Raw genomic sequence first — 24,761 nt, forward strand, 5'->3', positions numbered from 1 at the left:
GTGTTCAGTGTTTCAGCAACGCATACGGGCCGCGGGCTGGCCGCGGGTTTAGGGCCTGTTGGAATTTTATTTTATTACAAGAATCTATTTACTTTATCTTTATCAATATTTAATTTAATCCGTAAGATACATGATATGATGTATTATTCACTTTTCTCTATCATTTAATCTCTCTTTTTCTTCATGAAATCAATTGTTACTGAAAACAATATTATTAAATAAAATTTCAGTTTCAGATTTTTTATTATGTTTAGCTTCTTTTTAAGTTTTAAAATTTAAATGACATTTATGAAATATTTTAACTTTTTAAATTAATAAGTTGTTTTTAAAAAAATATTTTTACCTTGTAAAAGTGTATTGAAAAATTATATGAATTTTTTATTAAATTACTTTAATTATTATTATTGTTATATATAATAAATTATTTAAATTATCTTTATAACTGTTTGGTATGAATTAAAATGACTTTATATATTTTTAAAAGTAAAAGTTATAAAAGCATACATGTTATTTTTATAAATGCTCTTATTGAAAGAGACAATTATAAATACGTATACTTTTGTTACCAAAACTTATAGCTTAAAAAAGACCTTTAAAACTCAAAATAAACAATCAAACTTACACTTTGTTTTTAAACTTTTTATTTTAAAATTGAACTTTCAAATGGTTATAAGTAAAAGAAAATAGAAAGGGTTATATAGAACCTAAATTTTGGTGTAATAGTTTGGAGTTATACGTTTGTCAACCTAAAACTATATCACAGTAGACTTTCTAATTAAGTTTTCAAACTAAGTTTACTCCTTTAGAAAAAAAATCTATGCAAATATACCAAGTTCAAGCCTTGAATTTAGGAAATGATTGAAACCTATTTCCACCTTTAATTTCGGTTCATGTAAGCCCCACCAATTTCTCAATGGCTAATGCCATCTCACCTAAAATGTTGACCACAAAAAATAAGAGGATATGGTGTAAACTTCCGTTTAAAATACTCATTGTAGCCGAAGAAGAATCCAGGAATCACCAATAACACTATATATTTACTACAGCATTAAAAGCAGAGTAAGAAAAAAGATTAATCTTTCACCCAATGTTGCACAGAACAACTTTACAAGTGTAACTTTTCAAGCTTAAGCCAAACAAAAAAGAAACTAAGAAAGCAGAAAAGAAAACTTTAGGGGTGTTGAACCATTGGCTAAAACTTAGTTTGCTAAGTAGGCCAAAATTATTGACATTTATGTATTCACAAGAAAATGGGCAACTTGTGCTCTCCTGAAGCATAGGAAATGATACCTTTTTTGAGTGGTGATATACAGTTTGCCCCATGGAAAGCAGCAGCTCGCAGAATATTAAAAGGTCCAAAGTCAACAGAATAGGCCTTTTGGAAGCCATCAAGGATCGCCATCATCATAATATTGGCTGATCTCCTCTCTGTTTCATACTTCTTTAATAAATTTACCTGCAGCAGAATAAACAAAGAAATAACCATATCAAATTTGTATGTACAAAATATTACATTTTACTAATATAATTGTTGAATAGTGTATTATTATCTTAATAATCTTGTATACCAAATTTTAGATAGTTTAGACATTCATAGATGTAAAAAGGGGTGACAGTAGAAATTACTAATACTTTAACACTTTAATTTAGTTGATAAAATTTTGTGAAAGAAGAAATTTAAGTTGATAAAATTTAATGTGTACATATAAAGATGTTATTTGCTAGAGCTATATATGAATGGGATAATCTAGGAAGGAAGCCTTTTGGATTCCAACCAGCAATTAATCATACGACCCAGGAACACACAATGCACACATATGACATAACATACCTCTCCAATATCAGTTCCCAAAGCAATCCCCTCTGCAATAATTCTTGAAAGAGAAAATGCATCTCCAAAACCCAAATTAACTCCTTGACCAGCAAGAGGATGGACAGTGTGGGCTGCATCTCCAATAAGAACCACACGTTTTGATGCATAGGAATTGGCATGCCTTAAAGTCAAAGGGAACACCATCCTTTCAGATGCCAACTTGATCACTTTTGGAGGAATTTCAAAGTATTCATTAGTTGATATTGTTGCATCCATTTTAAACCAAGAGAACATGTCTCCAGTTCCTAATAAGCCTGATGTAGGACGAGGTCCATAACCATAATCTAGAGCATAATTCACATCCTTTAAAAATTCTTCCTCAGTAGTTGATTTGCGACTGTTTGACTCTGCTGGGCTCATGGTCCAAACAATATTGCTAAACTTATCACCCATGGGTAAAAGAGCAATTGGACCGGTGGGTAGAAAACGTTGCCATGCACATACATTTTCGGAGGCATGCTCTACTGTGCAGATTATTGCATTCTGAGAGTAATTCCATCCAGTCGTTTTGATTCCTGCTAATTCCCTAACATGTGATTTTCCACCATCAGCGCCAACCTTCAAAACAAGAATCTTTATTAATACACATCAACTTATAACAATAATAAGGGGGTTGGTAATTGTCCTCCAGAACACAGTTAAGAAAAATTTTGTTACTGTTTACCACCAACTTTGCATATAAACTGCTTCCATCACTAAGTTGCAGCTTTGCACCATGCCCATGAGCAGATGGTGGTTCTACGGATTTTGTATTCTCCTCCACTACAGACATAGAGCTCGTATTCAAAGCCATTGAACTTAATCTCAAAGGATAGATTGTTGTCTTGAAATCAGAATCCTGTCAAGAAGGTTGTTGTTCTCAATGTAATGTAAGTATATGCCCCAAAATGACAAATTTTACTCATAGATAATGAAATACGCCATGTTCTTAATGGGGAAAAAATGGAAGCAGCCAAAACATAGCTAGATTTACTGACTTAATGGTCCTAACATTAAAACATATATCTGAACCAGCAAAACATCCAAGGATATGACAGTATTTCATCCCATTAGAAAAACAGCCAAAACACTATTATTAGTAATATTGAGAGATTATTCTAGCACTCTGAACTGAAATACAAGTGACAGCAAAATAATAAAAGTTCAGACGTTGTAGTTGATGAAGTTCTTAGCAGTTATAAATGAACTGGTCCTATTTCAACCCCGAAAGCTAGATCAATAGAATTTTCCAAGTCTTGTTAGGTTTATTTTGGTAATGTTCCTAGCCAGTCTAGGACATCTTAACATCATTTAGACAAAAAAATATCATTTTTGTACAATAGAATAACATGTCAGGAGAGAAGAGAATTGAAGAACAGGAGCGTGATTGAGAAATCCTATCGGCTTTAATTATGAATGACGATCAGACCCCCCAATTTCGAACTTTGTCCAAGTGGCTAAATGCTTATCATAAAATTACTAACCAAGTAAATTCCATAGTGCGCAACATAGACAGAAAATGCAAATTCATACCTTTACACATGACAGTAAGGCATTGTGGAGCACTTTATTCTCGGCCACACACCTAAGTGATCAAGTTTGCCAATTACAAATGGAATAGCTGCTTTTGTAAAAGGGGTTTACTTAATGACAGCATGTCCACACTTACCCTAGATAGTCTTTATTTACATCTCTTGCATGATATCTAGCATATCCCAAACCAGTATAATCCCAGACCTGCGATGAGATACAAAACAATTCATGAATTGTTGAATAGAGTCAAAGGGCAGACAAAACAAAATGCACCCACAAGACAACGAGAATCACTGGTCTGAGGCAAGCACAAAAAATATGGTATAAAGGACGTTAGGTGCTTAAATAAGAAAAGTGAATAAAATGTTACATTCGATGTTATATATCATTAAGATATTGTTAGTTACAATATCTTATTTTAGTTACAATATTATGTGTATATGGACTTGGCCCATATTTTCTTCATTATTCTTCATTATAAATATATCACCCTATGTTACGTGTATTTTCTACACAAGGGGAATTAACCCTATACCTAGTTTTCACTAACAACAGAAGACACTGAGGATAAAAGTGAATAATAGGAAGGCGATAATCGGTTATAGCTAAGAAAATTATAAATGGGATGTGGATTTCGAGAGGAACGAGTACCTTTTCTTAGAGCAATGGGCCAACCTGAATCACCTTCACTAGGAGTCGTGGGAGCAAGAGACGAGGGAGAAGAATCTGAAGTAGGGGATTCACCATGTTCTTGAACAACTGGACTATTCGTCGGCGTCCTGTGTTGGAGAGAATCAATAGGTGGAGATGATGGCTCAGGAGGACTTTGGTCGAGACTCGGAGGGACAGGGACATTGGAAATATTGTACTCAACCACGGGAATAGGAAGAACCTGCTGTATGACATGGACATCTTGAACAGATGGAGAGAAGTAAGGGGCCTGTTCAAAAAATGTAACATTGGCAGACATGTAATATTTCTTGGTTTCAGGAGAGTAACATCGATACCCTTTTTGAAGTCGTGAATAGCCCAAGAAAACACATTTGAGAGAGCGAGCAGAAAGCTTGTGTAACCCGGGAGACATGTCATGAACAAAACATACACAACCAAAAACTCTAGGAGAAGTGTGAAAGAGAGGATTTTCTGGAAACAGAATGGAGAAAGGGACCTTATGATTGAGAGAGGAAGATGGCATCCGATTAATAAGAAAACCTGCAGTTAAGATGGCATCTCCCCAGTGATGGACAGGAACGTTGGCACTAAGCAAAAGGGTACGAGCAGTTTCAACTAAGTGTCTATTTTTTCTTTCTGATATACCATTTTGTTGTGGCGTATGAGGACAAGTAGACTGGTGCAGGATACCATGGGAACTCAAAACATTAGAAAGAGCAGACGAAAAATACTCTTTTGGCATTGTCACTTCTTAAGATTTTAATTACTTGACCAAATTGATTCTTGATTTCATTCAAAAAGGATGTGAAGAGGGATAATAATTCAGAACGATCTTTCATAAGATAAACCCAAGTACATCTCGAATATTCATCAATGAAAGTAACAAAATACCTAAAGCCAAAAGATGAGACACGACTAGGTCCCCAGATATCGGAATGGATGACAGAAAAACTAGAAGTACACTTTGATTGAGACCTTTTAGGAAAGGTAGATCTAACATGTTTTCCTAGTTGACATGACTCACATTCTAAAGTCTGGAGACGACTAAGTTCAGGAAACATTTTCTTTAACTTGGACAGGTGAGGGTGACCAAGCCGATCATGTAACATTTTAGGATTGGGAGCTGCAACACATGACACACGTGGACGAGATCCAAAATGGTATAATCCGCCCGCTTCATATCCTTCTCCAATCTGTCTCCCCGAGCCACGCTCCTCTATAACAAAAGATTTGTTATCGAAGGTTACAGAGCAATTCAATGTTTTGGTTAACTGACTTAAGGAAATTAAATTGAAAGGACAATTAGGGACAAAAAGGACAGATTTTAGATTTAAGGACGGAGATAAGATGGCTTGACCGACTCCCTTTGAGGATGTTTTAGAACCATTTGCGAGGGTTATAAAATGAGATTTTTCTTGGAATGAAATGGTTGAGAACAAGGAGGTATTACCAGAAATGTGATCAGAAGCACCAGAGTAAATTACCCATGAATTGTGACCTTCCATGGATTGAGAGATGCAAACAGTTGATGTACTTGGAGCTTGAGATGACTGTACTCTTGATACTCGTCCTCAGTGAACTTGGAGTCAGTAGTCTCTGCCTGGGAGACATTGGCTGTTTTGGCAGGAAATCCATGTAAAGTGTAGCAGTTTTCTTGGGTATGACCCATCCTTTTACAATACGTACACTGAGGACGCCCACGACCTCCACGTCCACCTCCTCTAGTTCCACGACCTCCTCTTCCTCGGGTGGCGACCATGACAGATGGTTCCACTACAGCAAGAGTTTTTGGAGTTTGAAGAGTTGGAACACGTATCATGCGGGAGATCAAAGTTTCCATGGAAGGAACCTCATGAGAGGTCAAAAGCTGATCTCGGATATGATTAAAGTCTGGGTGTATAGCGCGGAGGATCATTACCATATAGTACTTGTCAAGCTTTTTCTTCATTTCATCTAGAGAGTCGACTTCCAAGAACATTCGAAGTTCTTCCACAGCAGCTTGAGCGTCATTCATGAATGACATCATATCATGGTTAGTCATTTTCATACATGCCAACTTGTTCGCCGAATCATAGAGGCGTTGAATATCATTTGCATAGATATTCTGAGTTCGCTTCCAAAACGAGTGGCAAGTTTTGAAGGCCCGTAGGGACATCAAAAGTCGTGGTTCCACCGGCTGCCACAATAGAGCACATAGTTGGAAATCTGCTTGTTTCCACTGTTCAGCTTTTTCAGAAGGTACGTGGCTGCCATCTTTCTCAAGGTGTTCGTGGTGTCCTTGACCGAGAAACCACATCTCGACAGCAGCGGACCAAGATAAGTAATTTTGGCCATTTAGTTTCTCGGACGTGATGCAGGGGCTTCCGGAGAATGAAATAGCACTCCCAGTACCTCCAGTGGCCATGATATGATCAAGAGAATAAACAGAAACAGAGAGAATCTCGGAAAACAGTGAAACAATGACGATTTTCGAATTTGAAAGTGACGATTTCCACAAGAGGTGCTACTGGACTTCATCGGAACAAAGATTTGAGGGTCAAAACGGGTAGAGGAGACTCCGACGACGGCGACGGAGGTGGCGCGACGACGAACTGGCGACTGGAACGCGGCACGTGGGCGGCACGCGCCTGACTGCAGCGAACAGAGATGATGCGCGTGGAGGCGCGTGGCGACGGCGCTGCCTGCGACACCGCCAGGGTTGGCTGTCGCGCGGAGAGGCGGTTCAGATCCGTTGGTTTCCGGACGGAACTGCGACGGTGGACGGCGGCGGACGGTGGCGGACAGCGGCGGACAGCGGCGGAGGACTGCAGACAGTGGCGGACAGTGTTGAAATGTTTTTTGACAGTGTTGGGTAGTTCAGAAACGAGGTTAAACGAACTTGGACAGCCGCGGACAGCGACGGTGACTAACGGCGATCAACCGCGGACAGCGGTGACGGACCAGATGAGACAGAAACCAGAGCGGGATCAACCCGCTCTGATACCAACTTGAGACTGAGACTTTAAAATATATGAGTAGTGGACTACAGTACCACTTTCCTCCTCTTCTATTTATAATGAAGGAAGTACATATGAAAAGACTACTCTAAGATACTAGGCATGATTACATGCAACAGTAGATAGTTTCCCACACTCAACACCCTACACATAGGGTTAATGATACAATAGGTAAGAATTCTAACAATCACCTTGATCAGAACTTTCACAAGCCACTTCAACCTTGCGACTGCGAGAGCGTTTCATTTGTGTGTGGCAGTGCATGTCAGACCCTAGCAGTGACTACCTGCGTTTGAGTCGCCATCCTCTACTCACTTGGATATGGGATTATTTGCTTGATTTGAGAACTTTGTTACCCATGCTTTCGCTGATGATGATTCTTCTACTTTAGTTTCTCAATGTGGTGAGCGTAATTGCTCTCGCAAGTCGAGCAAAGGGCGTCACAAGTGTGAACATTGTCACAAACCCGGTCATAAGATTGTCAGTTGTTATGCTTTACTTGGTCAGCCACCTGGATCTCATGCAATAGTCAAAACCATGGTTATCAAACCCGCGAGGTTGACTTGAACACCTGTACGAGTCTACGAGTCAGGGCAGTGGTCACAAGTTTACTCATTTGTAAACTCGTTTATGACTAGACTCGGTTGACTCGTAACAGACTCGTGAGTTCAAGAAAGGACAACAAATATATATATATATTTTGTTTTCCTGATTTAAATTATTATTTTTTATTTCTATGTTCTAAAACAACAAATTATTTCATTTTTAGTTGAATGACACCGATTTATAATGTCTGGAGATGGAACTACTTCAAATTTGTGTGATCCCAGTGTTAGTGCATCTTCATTTCCTAGACCTAAGAGTAAAAACACATCAAGAAACAAAACTCAGGACTCACATTAGATGGAAACATTGGATCAAAGTAGACTCTTATGAGTGTACGAAACTCTCACGTGTCTACGTAGACTCTCGAGTCTGATAACCTTGGTCCAAAATGATCCTCTCTCCCAACCATCAAATGTGGATCCTATTTCATCTGCAAAACACTCTGTTGTTCTCAATGAATTTCTCAATTGGTATGAGGATCTTTTTGTTGGGCTAAATCAATTTATTTCCCTTTTGGACCTTGGATTCTTGACTCAGGTGCCACCGATAATATTATGGGTAATAAACCTTTGTTATCTTCTCTATATTCTACAAGCTATTTACCTTCAGTTGATGGATCTAAGGTCTTATCTCGTGGTGTTGGTACTGTTAATCTTTTTCCTTCTTTATCAATTGATAATGTTCTTTATGTCTCTGATTCTCCATTTAACTTACTTTCTATCATTCGTCTCACTCATTCCCTTGATTGTGTTATTTCTTAATCACCACCACCAAATCCTTATCCTACTATGTGGACTTAGTTACTCTTTTCAACTTATACTTGAATTTAGAGAATAAAACTAAGGTTGACAATATGTCTATAATAGTACATGGTCGGTATATATTAGTGTGCTGGAATTAATTGCAAGGATTCAATATCAGATGCAATAACTTCTCTAGCTGATTATCCTACTACCACAATCTCTTATAACTTCTCTAAATTTTTTATTTTTAACTTGTAAATGGAATAATTTTAGCTTATGGAAAAACCCATTAGTTTTTTCTTCATATTTTAATGTTAGAAGTCCTTATGGAGAAGCTTGTCCAAACATACCCTTTATGAATTTTGTTGCTATCTTAGTATACGACATTCTCCCAAACAAAAAGACAATCAATCTCAATGATTTTAGTCCTTTCATGAATAATAGGATTTGAAAATATGTGCAGTGTCGCCTGACTATCACATGAGTTCATTGACTGTTGTTCACATATCTTGAATCTGTGACCAATTACATCAACCAAATTTGCTTCTTGCTTTTCCACAATTTCACATTTTTCCCCAAGAGAACATAGTAGAGTGCTTGCAATATCAACATTTGTTTAACCACCAATCTCCATATGCTCCTTATCTTCGAATGGTAAGCCTTCATTTTCTAAGTGCTCTCTAGAGATTGAAGTAAATTGATAGTAGCATCCTAGTGACATTTACATTGAGAGTTGTGGAATTGGCTTTTTCTACTCACAGCAAATGAGATATCTAGTCTTGTTACAGCATGGTAATTTAACTTTCCAATTAACTTCTAATAAGTAATGAATATTATCTAAGCAACCACTCGTTGCTTTATCAAATATCATCTAAAGAAAATTGTCAAATTTATTGCACCACAGATTTGAGAGTTTGTGTTGGCATTGTTATGGAGGCTATAAATATGATTCACATTGTTTTGGTAGTAATTTAGCCATTAAAATTGATATAGCGAAGGCATTTGATACTTTGGATTGGACATATAACATACAGGTGTCATGATTGTTGCTACTCGACATGCTACAGTAGAGTTGTTTGTGCTTTATAGGTATTTGCACAACATTTGTGTCAATTTCCTAAATGTACTCCTAATAACTATGCACTTAGAGAATGCATTTCTAGTATTGAGCTATTCACAAGAGAAAATAATAACAGGGTGAATAGGAGAGAGAGAAAAAAAGTTACCTGCATTGCATTAAAATAAGCGTGCCTGTTTTGCTCAACATATTTCCAAGCACCAGAATCTAAAAATAGACAAAAAGTATTTGTTAAGAAAAATAAAAGAGTAATAATTAGACTGAAAGCTATGTGTTTTACTACACAATAGAGGACGTACATATATATATATATATATATATATATATATATATATATATATATAGAGAGAGAGAGAGAGAGAGAGAGGAGGCGAGAGAGATAGATAGAGAGAGAGAGAGAGAGAGAGAGAGAAAAGAGCTAATTCTTAGACTTCTCCAGGATTTGATGAAGATATTGACCAGTTGATCACTAGAGTCGATGAGGTGACAATCTACTTCAACATGGCCCTCTCATGAAAAACAATAGTAAATGCAATATGCAAGGCAGTTTGGTTATCACATATCAATGCTATTTGCATAGTCACTTTAAATTGGAGCTCTTTAAAATTTGCTTCAACCTGATGAACTCGCATTTTAATATAGTCACCACCTTGTATTTGACTTTAGCAATGGATCTTACCTTGACATTATGTTTCATAGTCTTCCAATATATTAGGTTTCCTCCAGCCATTACATAGTATCTACATGTGCTTTGTCTTTGTAAATGAGTCCTTTGCCGGTAAAACTTTCGATGTATTGTCAAGATTTAAGTTACAACATCCAAATGATCCTAAAAAGGAGAGCTCAAAAACCGGCTCAACACACTAACTCCAAAACCAATGTTTGGACAAGTGACCATGATGTAATTGTTCTCTTTTCTCCTCCTTTATATATCTGGTAATCATTCTCTTTTCTCCTCCTTTATTAATCCTACCAACTTTCTTTTATAGCTGTTGTCAGTCCACAAACACAAGTTTGCAACATTGGCACTAGCCAACCCCTCTCTTCCCTTATTGTTGACTTCGTTCTTTATGTTCTTAATTATCCCTTTAATTTATTATTTGTCACCCAATTGACCCAATCCCATGATATTATGCTCATTTCCATTAAAAAAATGTTATATTGCATCATCAAATATCAAGCCAGACGATCCGCATTGAATGTGAGTCACATGGCCTTCACTATCTCTCAACATTACCATCGTATGTGCATTGACAGCCTTTTCAATGATGATTCATGCACAACTAGGACATTGCAGATTGACAAAATTGTAGAAGATGGAGATGAGTTTAAAACATTTGTCTACTTTTAAGTTGTGAGTAATGTTAGTTAGGAAATCATATTCATAAGCTTTTCTTGATAGTCTTATTGAATGAGTTTCGTATCTTTTATATTAAGTTCACTCCAATATTGGGGTCCTTCTTGTACTATTGACTCATTTGGTTTAAAATATTATCACCTTTGTTAATAATTATTCTAAATGTACTTGGATTTGGTTAAGGAATAATTGATCAGAAGTGTTTTCTATATTTTAAACCTTTTTTGATGAAATCAAAAACACAATTTGGTATATTGAATTGTGTTTTTTCATAATGACAATGCTCTTGAATATTTGTCTCAGTAGTTCTAGTAGTACATGGCATCCAATGGTATTCTCCGTTAAACCTTGTGTCCTCGTACTTCTCAAGAACATGGATTAGCAAAATAAAAAAGTAAACATATTATTGAAACTACTCAAACACTTATACACTATCATTCCTCACAATTTTTTGGGGCATGTTGTACTTGTCCTAAAGAGCCTTGAAGAATGAAGATTGGATGAATCCTTGAAGCTTGAAGAATTTATGGTTCATTTTTGCTCAACCTAGAAGCTTAGTAGTTGCTTATGTGTGTCTGCAGTTATTTAGTCTGTTAAAAAGGAGTTTGACATGTTGAATAGCTTGTGCATATCATCCACTAATGTGATCAACATATCAAATTGGCTCAAATAACAACCAATGACTTGATTTTACTCACTAAAGAAAATCAATCAATTTACAATTACTTTCAATCAGTTTAATATGTTTGTTTGCATTGTCTATATAGTCTCTCTTTTTCTGTGAGATGAAGTAAAGTTTTGAAACTACGAGAACACTGTGGAAAATTTGTTCAACTTTCTCTTAGAGAAAGTCAGAGGTGCTGCAATTCGTAAGATCAATTGTGAAGTGTTGGAGCTGTGATTGTCTCCATTGCAGTCTTGAAAGACGCTTCTTCGTTGGCTAGGAAGAGTTGATCTTTGGGGTTTGATCTTTCTTGTATCCAGCTATGTTGTTTGGTGCTCCTAGTGTAAGTCCATATCTGCAAGAGAAGTTCTTGTGTTTGTTTCTCGTGTGATTCAAGAAGGTTGTATTTTCTTTTTCAAGAAATTATTTGTAATGATCTTCTAATCTCTTCAAATAATGGAAAGTCAAGTTCAGGTTGTCTTGACTAACTGGATGTAGCTCCTTGTGAGTGAACCAATATAAAATTCGTGTCTATTGGCATCAAGAAAGTTTGTATGTTGTATCTCTCATGGCAAATTTGATGTAATTGTGTAATCAATTAACAAATCTATGTGTTGATCGATATCTTGCTAGGTCTTTAACATCAAAGCACTTAAATCTTATATGTAAAGTCTATGTGATATATATTAAGATATACTATCAGATTTTAATCTATTGATTTCTCATTTTAATCGGTTAAAATGAATGACCAGAAGTGGTGCGTGACTAAGTTCCTTGGACAATTAACCCCCGCCCTTTTGGCCTTGATACATTTAGTGTTTACAATCCTTACAACATATTATGTCATTAACTAGATTTCATCATCTATCATTAATGACCAGGTACCCCACTCTATCCATTTTCATTACCCTCCCTCTATGTTTATACCTCACACCTATGTTCATTAACTAGATGTCATCATCTATCGTTAATGACCAGGAACCCCACTTTATCCATTTCATTCTAAAAAAGGGTAACCATAATTCTTCATGATCTTCTTCATAGGTATTTTGTGTTTGTTTACAATTCTTTCTTCAAATTTGTTCCTTCTAATGATGACATGTAGTCACTTTCCAACCATTATCAATCTACCTTCATCACTACCAAATGACTACCATAACTCGAGATGTTTCTCTAGCATATTTTGGGTGTATCATCTTCATATATGACCTATTGAAAATCTAGTACAAGACTCATCTTCAACAAATAATAACACAACGGAGGCCATGGCTAATCCTTCCCTAACACTATCATGTACTGAATCCAATCTCTTGAAAATTATTGGCCTTATTCTATATAAAAAGGTACATGTTCTACTTGTAACCCTTCTCCCCACTATACAAACCTTAATTATCACCGACTTTCCACCATATATTGCACTTGTTTGTCCTTATTATATTATAAGTCTAAATGAGCTTTCTTATTTATAGTGGCCACAAAAGATGATTGATGAGATGTTACCTTCAAAATAGTGCTACTTGAGATTGGTTCCTCTCCAGCTTGAAAATCAATCATTGGGTATTTATGGTTGTACATTCTTAAGACCGAATGGTAATATTGACCATATAAAGTTCAGCTACCTGCCAATGGTTATAATATTCTCTTTTGTTCATGATATGATTTTTGTTTTTGGGTCCGATTTTTTCACCACAACCGCTACGCCGCCGACACCCACCATGCCAAAAGCGGCCGCCATGAAAAAACCGATTCGCCTCCGCCTTGATGTGGTAGAAGGTGTGTTACCGATTTTTGCCATAGCCGAAATTTAACAACACTGCTCTCGGAAAAGGGTTGTTGTATGGTTCCAATAACCATACCGGAGTGTTTGTTATTCAGATGCTGATTGGCAAGGTCTCCTTCTGATAGAAGATCTACATCCAGATATTGTGTCTCTATTGGTGGTAACTTGATCTCTTGGAAAAGCAGGAAACAAATGTTGTGGCAAGATCTAGTGCAGAAGCGGAATATAGAGCTACGATCTTGCCACTTGTGACCTTGTTTGGCTTAAGCAATTGCTTAGAGAGTTACAATTTGGAGATGTTACTCAAATGACACTTGTATGTGACAATCAAGTTGCTCTTCATATCAGTTCTAATCCTATCTTTCATGAGAGGAATAAACACATTGAGATTGACGGTCATTTCATTCGAGAAAAGATTGTATCTGGAGACATAAAAACTAAGTTTGTTAACTCAAGTGATCAGTTAGCAGATATTTTCACTAAGTCTTTACGGGACCGAGAATTGGTTATATTTGTAACAAGCTTGGTACAAACATTTGTATGCACCAGCCTGAGGGGGAGGGTTAAGATAGATCATTAGATATCTTATCTCTATCTTATTTTCAATTTCTATTATTATTATTCTTCATGTGTATTTTGGACTTAGCCCATATTTTCTTTATTATAAATACAACCCTTATGTGTATTTTCTACACAAGAGAGATTAATCTCATTCTTAGTTTCACTATATTTAATAGTGATCATGGTGAAGTCTACATGGAGCAACCTCTTAATTTTGTTGTTCAAGGGGATTTGTCTAATATGTTATGTCATTTATGTTGGTCCCTACATTTTGGACGCTTTTGGACTATTATCGGCAATTTGAGATGTACGAGGTGATGATAATCATCCTCCCCAAAGATGTATCTATCTCATTGTATATATGGATGGTGTTGTTACCACAGACAGAGATAATTAGGGTATTGTACAACTAAAACAATATCTTGCTCAAAAGTTCCAAACAAAAAATCTTGGAGAACTGAGGTATTCCTTTGTCCACAAGTTGCAAAATTCAAGGATGGTTTGGCCATATTCAAGTATTTCTCACTTATTTGATTTTAAGATTCTTGAACGATAAAGAGGATCACTTATTAGGATGTTGACCTCCGAGGAGTGCCAATCTAGACAATTTAGAGATGGAGGCTTGTAGAAAATTTGATATTGGAAAAATATTTTGAATTGCATGAGGGGTATATTTAGAAGAAATGGTTATTGCTAAAAAGAAGATACAAAGTCTTTTCAGTAGAATTAATAAAATAATAACTAATTACCTCTCACTTATAATTGATTTTCAAATTTATTTTTTAGTTATAAACTTTGTTTGGAGATTAACTTATTTATTTTTATCTAACTAAGCTACACTCCCCTTTAGGAAGTCATTGATCAAAGATGGAGCAACTAATTGCATAGGCCATTGCATTTGTAGCTATTATCTTAATCTCATATTGCACTATAATGCTAAATTTAAAGTTGATTATAAAGTGAATTATGGAATGTATGATCGTTTGGATAGGTTGGTGAGAGACATTGATGAGATCAAAAGATTGATGTTCAAATTGAGAATTTCAAGAAAAAATAGGATTTTTTGGCAGTCTAAGACCTGCGATTAAACCAAATTCTAGCAGAGTGCTTGGCATCATATGGTGATGAATATCCAGAATTACAAACATTTGCTATCAAAGTATTGAGTTTGACTTATACATCATCTAGTTGTTAGTGTAATTGGAGTGCTTGAGAGGATAAGAATTAATCTATGAAATTAATGTTATGACTATTTACCTATACCACCTAGTAGTAGTCTGTATGATTTTATAACATTGATGATGAATGGACTATGGAGGAGAATGAGGCAAATTCAACTTTGGATGGAAACGATAATGATAATGGCTTCTCTTTGAATTCTGTTTATTGTTGTCCCCTTCGGTATAGAAGGATTTAGTAGGCATGTTATATTATTGGTTCATATGTGTGTGCGTATGTATGTATGTATGCATGCATACACACAAATATGTAAGCTTTTAAATGTGTAAAAATATTTCATCTTTCACATTTACTTTTGTCCTTTTTCTCTAATACAAGTTTTTCCATTTCTAACAAACAAACAAGATAAAAAAATAAAGAATTAGATTTTGAAACGACAACTATAGTGATTATTGACTAACAAACCTAAGACATAATACCTCGGAGAAAAGATATGGAAGCAGGAGTTACTGTACTGACTCTTGGATCAGGGGGATCTTCCTTCTTGATGTGCAAGCCACTACTTAGAGCCGGATTACTATCAACAATTGCAACGTTCAACTGCTTTGTCATTGGCATACTTGCTGGAAGAACAAAATAATTGACCAGATTTTAAGTTATAACACATTCTCCAGCATCATCATCATCATCAATAACATTACTATTTGGTGTCTCTCTTGTCTTAATGTGTTTGGATAAAAGTTTATTTTAAGGAAATAGTCACTTTTCTAGACAGCTTCTAGAGAGAGCTTTTAAAAGGAAAAAACAAATTCTAATAGTGTTCCTGCATCACCTTCTATTTTACTATTTCCACCTCACTCACCCCCTTCTCACACCATTATTTAATACTTCCCTTCATCGCCATTATCATTCTTAGCCCACTTCATGGCAATATAAAGAATACAAATTAGAGACAAATAGATGAAAACAAGGAAAGTAGGATACAATATTGAAGTGTAAGAACAAAAACACAATTTGTCACAAATATATGCAAACTGTAAATGCAAGCTTCAAATCTAATAGGCAGTCTTTGGAATGACAACAAGTGAACAACGTAGAGCCATATTCTCTGTAAATGATCACAAATAAATGGACTATCGGATAAATACATGCTATATGCTCTCTTTGATAAAACTGGAGTTACCAAATACCAAACCTTTACGGTGATTAAGATGCACTGAAGTAATATCCTAAAAGCCTAACCATTCAATTTTAATTTTTCCTCGAACCTTACAAGAATAAAATCTAATTATGATTAAAAGTGCTGCACAAAAAACATAAATTACTTTTAACAATATCTCAAAATGAATGACTACAGGTGACAAATTAATATAATTTTATGATACAGTGGTGATTAGCAATCCATTGACATGGTTTGGAACAACCAAACCGGGCTATAACAAATGACCAAGGATGGATCCAAGTAGGCAGAATTCTAATTAAAGCATATATCAATAATGTAACAGATTGTCAAATATTTTATGGATCCGGATCAGAATCTGTTCAATAGTCACCACAAATTTAGATAGAAAAAATATGTGGAACTTTTATTCCAGTCAATTCACCTGAGATAAGGGGTTAAATAGGTGCAGATTGACAAAAAAATTAAACTCAGTAAAGACATGATTAAATGACGAATTATGCTAAAGCTTATTATCGTCAGATATCGAATCAAGAAAAACTATGACTTAGACACACCCAACTCCATGCAGATTATTACCGACCTAAGAAACAAGCAAGAGCCATGCCAGATTATTACCGACCTAAGAAACAAGCAAGAGCCATGCCAACCATCCCTCCTCCAACAATAGCAATATCATACTGTGGAATAATTTTGCTAATAGTCTGCTTCTTCTCATGCTCCTGCAAATTTTCAAGAATATGAATAGGGCATTTTCATTTGATATTCCATAGTGGAAATGATTATCTTTCAATATAAACTAATATAATAATGTGAAAATGCATAAAGGTGCGAGTACGGGATATCATCACATATGACAAAGATTACAAAGAAGTTGAGGACTGAGTAATCACAGTCATTACTTTAATCAATGTAACAAGAATAAACTACTAAAAGTAAAGGTAAAAAATATAAATTAAAGATATGATGCTACTCATCTACAATCCTCGTCAACTTAATAAAAGAAAAGAATCATGTCACAATTTCTCCTTGTTGTGCTTGATTTAGCCAGAGAGCTGGTTGTTCAAGGAAGAAAGGACAAGTTGCCCAACACAAATGATTCCAGTCGGAGTTAATTCATAGAGTTTATTGATCACATCAATGAGGATAGTTATCCAACTTAATAATGATAAAGATCGGTGTTAATGCAGAGAGCTCCTCGCATGGGGGAGCGACGGTACGTTGCTCAACTTTAGTGTTTCCTTCTGGTTTGCAATTGATTTGGCGTCAAAAGAGTTGGAGCAAACACGGTGGTTGGAAAGATAATTGATTAACATCATAGGTTGTAACCAAATAGTCATGAATATAGCAAGATTCAACCTAGTGAATACCTATGTGGAAAAATCCAAATGGTTGTTTCCTCAGAGAAAATGGGGCAGCCTAGATTCTGAAGAACATTGGGAATTCTCCAAATCTATTCTACAGTGAACAGAATTTCTTGGATAAGCAAATTCTTTTAGCTTTTATGTTGACAAGTATTTATTCTAGGTGTGGGACTCCCAGAACATATCTAATAATATTATCAATGTTAATATATAAATGGTGATAACACTTCAGCGTTAACATACTTCAAAACTATCATTCCCACATGCAAATCAATTTGTTTAGCCTAATCAATCATCTCAAAATCAATTCTTTCCGCGTCAATTCTCTCAAAATCAGTGCTACCAATACCTAAATAAACATTCCCTGAGTTGGTAAGGGGTCATTGCCCAGAAATTTGGTGGAGAGATCTTGCTTTTATTTGTGATTTGAAGACTTAGAGTACTAGTAGAGAATCTTTGGTTGGGTTTCTGGGTATTACAATGATGTGAATTGGAGACCAGCTTGGGAGCTGCGGTGACCAATGATGAGAAAGGCCAAAGACATTTGAATCTGTCTCAAGTGCTTGAAATGTTCATGGTCAGGATTGAAAGGTTTTCATGGTCAAGTGGAGTACTAGTTGCCAGATATGCTTGTAGAAGGAGATGGGAAGAGCTTTCATATCTTGCTGTTTTTCCTTTCTGTTCGTAAATTTGCTACTTGAAACAAGAGCTTGCAGCATAAATGAGAGGATTAAAGGAATGTTGTATGCTGTCTTTCTATTTTATTACCCAAACCAAAGGGTATTGCGTCTTTATGGTATTAATAATTAACAATACAGCAGCAGGCAACAGTAAGATAGAGAAAAGTGAGATGACCTCTATTTTAAACATTTTAATAAAAACTAAAATGTAGACTACACATATAAGTCACAGTTCACCGAGACATCACTTTCAATCTAGGAACATGTAATTTAGTCAAAAGAATGAAAGATGACAAACAAAAACGAACACCACAAATTAAATTAAAATGAGAAGAATGTGAACTGAGAAGTTTAGAGAAATAAAATAGATCAGAAAAGAGGGAAAAAATGTTATATACAGTGTAAAGTAACAGAGGTAATTTTGTGGAATGCCCAAGGAAGAGGGTTTCACATCCTATTTTTGTTTCTGAAGCAAACCTTTCATCAGAAAATAGGGGAGAAATCACAATTCAACCCCACAACCTTTAAACAAATGTTACTATAGTGGTAAAAGTGGGATTTTAAGAACCATATCAAGGTGGCGCTACTACTATAGCCTAAACAGGCCATTATTTTAGCCACTATGAGCACTACTGAAAACGGCTCCACACCACTATTTGAATCACATAGAAGTCTAGGGCTACTCCACTGCATTACTCCTCCACAGTGCTACTGCAACTATAGCACATATTGATTACTCATTAAATAAATATTCTGGTCCAAGGTATTGTTCTATAGTACGTTCTTGGATGTTGGTTATAGATAAAAGAACAAAAAGTATTTGAAGCCCTCCCTTCTCTGTTGTCCCAGACATGCTCCTTGAGATCCCAATTGTTTCTCAGCAGTTTTAATGTAATTCAAATCTGAATTTCCAGTAAGATCAAAATGGGTTCTCCTGGAAATATTCAATTTTCTGTTATAATAAAAGACAAATACCAACTATATTGCTCGAAACTTTTCAAAATGTTACTCAAAACAATTATGCCAAACTCAAATCCCAACCAGATTTTGTAAAACAGTGACTATAAAATTACAAACCGAAACTGATGATCACCTGAAAGCTCATCAAGATGCCATCAAAGTATCCCATGACTACAGAAAGCCTTAAGTAAATCTAGCCAACAATATGTGATTGTTCCCTAGAAGTATTAAAGGAAATAGGTTGCATCTTTCAATGAGTATTAGAGGAATCTTCCAAAGAAGAAACCTGGAGCTGTATCAACAAGACAGGGTTACAATCTTCAAGAATATCCACACCAAACAGACAATTTGAAAACACAATAATCAAGCCCGTTTTATCAAATTATATTGCTAAAATTTGTAGTTTCCAAAATCTATTGCAAAAATAACTATCCCCGTATTGTTCTAACACTATGTAAATGAATTCAATTTTGTACACACACACACACACTATAAAAAACTAGAAAAATATAATTATTCATAATGCTATGTGTATGCTTACATTGGACGCCTCCCCAATAGCGGAACCACCAACTTTCACACCCTCAGTACAAAAATACTTTCTTGGAATTTTGAGGGCACAGACGTTTGAAATAGTCTTCTTCATCACCCTATTACATCAGTTACAGAGTCACAGCCCAACACAGAAGCTCAAATAGGAAGATAGAAAAGCACAATAAACACTATAAACCACATTCTCATGCTGGCATACGAAGAAACAAGAGTGATTGAAATATCCGAAAAAATCATTCATACATGTTCATTGTGTGAAGAGGGAAATGGTGGAATACAAGAAGAAAGAAGAAGTGTTTGGTATTTACGGAACTGGATTTTAGACCATGGGAGGGGCTATGTTGTGCTTTCGAATCGAACACACGTGGGATACACTGCAAAATCGCGTTAAAGAAGAAAAATGTGAAGCGCTTAATTGCGTTGTTGCAAATGAAACGTGATTTTGCTTTTCTCTTTTCTTGGTTAAGAACTTGGTGTTAATTTTACGCTTCATCTCTCACTAATCCTCTTTTGACGAATTTTGTTACCTAATATTTTTTAACATTTTATTAATAATTTGTAATAATTTTTACATCATGTTATCTATCTGTTAAATTTCTACCATAACAATGATTTTTGTCGAAAAACAAAACTAAAAAAAATGGCATTATTTTGAGTGTTGAATTGATACTGAACTGTATAATTTGGTGTATGATTGAAATTGTGTGAAGAACCTGGGCATTCTGCATCTGGGAACAATAGAAGAATATGGTATTTTCGCCTAGGCGAGTGGCTCTCGCCCAAGCGAAAACACCAGAAAACCCACCCTTATTCCTGCGCGAAGCCTCGCCTAAGCGAGCTGAGGTCGCTTAAGCAAGAGACACTCTCGTCTAAGCGAACCAGCTTAGCCTGAGCGAGAGTTCGTCCAGATTTTTATTTTTGCCACGGTTAGAGCCTCGCTCAGGCAAGACTGATTCGCCTAAGCGAGATGGCCTCTCGCCCAGGCTAGATTGTCTAGCTTGAGCGAGAGCTACTGCAGTGGGGTGCTTGATGTTCTGATTTAAAGGGTGAAATTATATGTTTAAATGTGATCTTGTGCAATTAGTCTTTTATATGCTTGGAATGTCATTGCTAATATTGTGAGTGATGAAATTGGATGAATATGAATTATGAGAAGTTGTGGTTGAAATAGAATTTCAAGGGAAATTCATATGAGTATGTTAGTGTGTGTAAGGACGTGAGGACTCCGTATTGGTTGGTATCCTGAAACTCCAATAATCATTCACGCTCAGATAGAGCGGAATGGATTATGTCGTGAGGAGTAGCGGGAGGTCCTAATCTTTGGACTTGATCAAGTCTTAGACGCGAAGAGGACTTACCCTGGGAGTGGTTGGGTGATAACCCCTTATGCCCAAACTCTGCAGAGTTTGGAAACCTTCACAGGTGCAAGCCACCAAGAGATCCAATGTCACTTACACAATCCGGATATTGAGTGTAGATTTATATAATTGAGCTATGTTTTGTGAATGACATTTATACTGTGAATTGCATGATTTTTTTCTTATTTTAGTTAGCTTACCCTTTTTTTGTTTATGTTGTTTCCTTGTGTGTTTTTCCATTGCAATGATCACCTACTTCTGGTGTGAGCAGAGAAGAATCCAGATGAAGACACCCCTCTCCTGAACCAGAGTTGATCTTTGGTCTTGTGATTTCAGTAGTGGCTTCTGGACTAGGTTCTTTGGAGTTTTGAGTTGCATAAATTAACTCTCCCTTGTATAGACTGGGTTTTCTTGATAGGGACTTATATAGTAGTTTTGGATGACTGTATTAGTATTCTATGATAGTTGATTCCACTATCTGCTTTGCTTGATCATGATATAATATTTTTTTAGTAGCGTGAAAACTATTAAATGGGATGTTACATTTTTTGTATCAGAGCAGTAGTTCTTTAGGATCTGTAGGTGTGAGCTTGTTTCGTTTCTGTTGTGTGTTCCTCGTAATGTCTTTAGCATGGATTTAGTATCTATTAGTCAGACCGATGGTTCTCTCTTTGTGTGGTCAGAGCTATGGCACCTAGGCCTCCCCCTCCTCCTCTTCCAAACTCGGACAGTTCTCACTTGGTGGGGACAATTGAGGCGATGATATCAGCCATGTAGCAAGAGAATGCTAACATGGTAAATCAACACAACCTGGCCTTGCAGCAGATGGAGTGTGCTAGGCTTGCAGCGAAGGCGACTCAGCAGAGGCCTTTGGAAGCCCTGCATCAGATTGGGGAGAATCGTTCTGCAGTTGGTTCTTCCCAAGCTCCACCACCTCAAGTGCAAGAGTGGAGTTTGGAGGATTTTCTTCAACACCATCCATCTCGCTTCGATGGCAAGACTAGCCCGGATGAGGCGTATCAGTGGATGAGAGATATGGAGTGGATTTATGATGCGAAGAGGTGCCCTGCAGAGAACAGGCTGGCATATTCTAAGTATCTTCTTGTTGGAGAGGCCGTTCATTGGTGGGCTAGTATGAAGATAATGCTGGAGGACAGGAGGGAGCCTATCACTTGGGAGTTGTTCAAGAAGAAATTCTATGTTGAATACTTCCCAGACAGTGTGAGGTACGCCAAAGAGGTTGAGTTCTTGCAGCTGATGCAAGGAGATATGTCTGTACCAGAGTATGCTGAAAGGTTCAAACACCTAGGCAGACTTCACACTTTGAAGATGGCTGAAGATTGGCAGTTAGGAAGTTTGAGAACGGATTGAGAGGTGATCTCAAGCTCATGGTGGCCCCGCTCTCTATCAAGAAATTCCCTGCCTTGGTAGAGAAGGCGAGCGTAATGGAGAAATTAAAAGCTGAAGTCGAGATTCAGCGGTGATCACAGCAGAAAGTGGGAGGACCATCTAGGTCCGTGAGCAGACCAGATGATAGGAGGAAGCCATACTCCATGCCTCAGCCTCAGGGACCTAAGAGGTTTTCACATCAGCCACAGCAGCCTCAGCTCTCCAGGCCGCAGTGTTATCATTGTGGAGGGCCCCACCTGACGGATGCTGGCCCCCAACTGATTGGCAAGAGGACATGTGTACTATTTCAACCACAACTTCTCATAATTCATATTCATCCAATTTCACCACTCACAATATTAGCAATGACATTCCAAGCATATAAAAGACTAATTGCACAAGATCACATTTAAACATATAATTTCACCCTTTAAAACAGAACATCAAGCACCCCCACTGCAGTAGCTCTCGCTCAAGCTAGACAATCTAGCCTGGGCGAGAGGCCAACTCGCTTAGGCAATCAGTCTCGCCTAAGCGAGGCTCTAACGGTGGCAAAAATAAAAATCTGGACGAACTCTCGCTCAGGCTAAGCTGGTTCGCTTAGACGAGAGTGTCTTTTGCTTAAGCGGCCTCAGCTCGCCTAGGCGAGGCTTCACGTAGGAACAAGGGTGGATTTTCTGGTGTTTTCGCTTGGGCGAGAGCCACTCGCCTAAGCGAAAATACCATATTACTCTACTGTTCCCACATGCAGAATGCCCAGGTTCTTCACACAATTTCAATCATACACCAAATTATACAGTTCAATATCAATTCAACACTCAAACACGAAATCCAGAACCAACAGAACACATTTCCTTATGAATTTAAAGGAGAATGGTTAGCTTCCCTTACCTTTGCAATTATTACTAGCAAGAACTCTTTCAACAAGGGGGCACCTCAATTTCACAACCTAAGGTACTGGATTATAGATGTCAAGAGTAAGAACCGACCCTAACTCAACCCAGAAAGATGGAAGCACCCAAAATTCGAAAATTTGATAGCAAAGGAGAAATTGAGATCGACTTACGCGTAGGGAGGGGAGGCTCAGCTTGAGGAAGAGGTCCTGAACTAACCTCAAGTCTGATTTCTGCAACAGAAGAGAATGATTCAGACTTTTGGATGGGAATTCAGACCCCTTTTTGGTAGAGAGAAGGTAGAGAAAATAGAGAGGGGAAGAGTGCAAGGTGAGAGTGAAGTGTTGTTTCTGTGGCAGAGAGAAGGAGAGTTCATGGAAAAAGAAAAAGCAAAAAGGGGCTCTCACATATTTTACCATAAAGTTTCATTTATGTATTTAACTAATTTATTAACTTTCTAATAAAGTGGTACGAAAATAAATAAGAATAAAATAAGATTAATACAATATTATTATTTTACAAAATTTGGTAATAAAATAATGCCATTTTTTTTAGTTTTGTTTGTCGACAAAAATCATTGTTATGGTAGAAATTTAACAGATAGATGACTTTAACGCCGTCTTGTCAAAGTTGACGGTGAGTCAAAGTTGACGGTGAGAATTAAATTGAGTCACTTATAAGAAATGATGACCAAATTGAGACAACAGAAGACTGATCGAGAACCAAACTGAAATTTCATGACTAATAGAAGGACCAAAAGAATAATTTAACCTAAAATCTATCATTACTATCGTTTTAGTTCACAAATTACAATAGTTATAATAGTAGAGTAATTTCATAGAGTGCTAAGTTCTGAAAAGGTTGAGCCATTTTGTTAAATTATTATTCTTCTAATTAACTTCATGATTAAACCTAGGCAGCGACGCCACCGGCTGTTTGTGAAAATTTCACATCAACGAAGGATTCACAATTTTGAAACAAAAGAACTTATTGAAGAGCACAAAGTATAGTTGATGTACTTTAAGAGAAGCATGAATGAAATCAAAACTGACCTGGAAAACGTTCGCTAAGGTGAGGAATGATGCGTTGAAGTTGTGAGGCTCAGCGCTACCACAGTGCGAAGTAATCCTCAATGGCTTCGCTAGGGTTTCTCTCTTTCTTTCTCTTCTGCGTAGCGTAACGTTGGCGAATGATCGGAAACAACAAAATACAGTGATTGCCTTTGCCCCTGCCACAGACTCCGGCCAAGAACCAAAGCTTTATTAATGGGCTTCTGCTTTGGGCCAATCATCTTTTAACTTACTTACGTACCACTCTCATACCTCCTTTTTGCACCCCTGTACATAGAGGAATTATTAAAATAT

General features: G+C 36.7%; 1 protein-coding gene across 6 annotated transcripts; it reads right to left on the bottom strand.

Annotated features, from left to right (window-relative positions):
* Nucleotides 1–1,015: 1,015 nt before the first annotated feature.
* Nucleotides 1,016–24,741, bottom strand: LOC114183228 (ubiquinone biosynthesis monooxygenase COQ6, mitochondrial-like). Of its 6 annotated transcripts, XM_028070172.1 has the most exons (12): nucleotides 24,450–24,741; nucleotides 23,571–23,630; nucleotides 23,396–23,461; nucleotides 19,747–19,855; nucleotides 16,824–16,923; nucleotides 15,501–15,644; nucleotides 9,629–9,687; nucleotides 3,522–3,589; nucleotides 3,386–3,437; nucleotides 2,538–2,711; nucleotides 1,832–2,431; nucleotides 1,175–1,456 (listed from the first exon to the last, which is right to left on the bottom strand). In XM_028070172.1, the coding sequence occupies exons 4-12, from the start codon at nucleotides 19,849–19,851 to the stop codon at nucleotides 1,241–1,243; spliced, it is 1,518 nt and encodes a 505-aa protein (XP_027925973.1). In that variant the 5' UTR covers nucleotides 19,852–19,855; nucleotides 23,396–23,461; nucleotides 23,571–23,630; nucleotides 24,450–24,741; the 3' UTR covers nucleotides 1,175–1,240. The 6 variants fall into 6 exon arrangements, with proteins under 6 accessions (XP_027925966.1, XP_027925973.1, XP_027925979.1 ...); XM_028070165.1 differs by lacking the exons at nucleotides 23,396–23,461; nucleotides 23,571–23,630; nucleotides 24,450–24,741 and adding an exon at nucleotides 20,001–20,023 and having other exon boundaries at nucleotides 1,016–1,456; XM_028070178.1 differs by lacking the exons at nucleotides 23,396–23,461; nucleotides 23,571–23,630.
* Nucleotides 24,742–24,761: the final 20 nt, after the last annotated feature.

The sequence above is a fragment of the Vigna unguiculata genome, chromosome 1, assembly GCF_004118075.2.
Source record: "Vigna unguiculata cultivar IT97K-499-35 chromosome 1, ASM411807v1, whole genome shotgun sequence".
Classification (NCBI taxonomy): Eukaryota; Viridiplantae; Streptophyta; class Magnoliopsida; order Fabales; family Fabaceae; genus Vigna; species Vigna unguiculata.

What these genes read in the sequence shown, in the direction of transcription:
- LOC114183228 (XM_028070165.1), bottom strand. An exon ending in CTATTGGGGAGGCGTCCAAT is followed by an intron (nt 16,924 to 19,746) that starts GTAAGCATACAC and finishes GAAAATTTGCAG; the next exon opens with GAGCATGAGAAGAAGCAGAC. An exon ending in GTAAATAAAGACTATCTAGG is followed by an intron (nt 3,438 to 3,521) that starts GTAAGTGTGGAC and finishes TTGATCACTTAG; the next exon opens with GTGTGTGGCCGAGAATAAAG.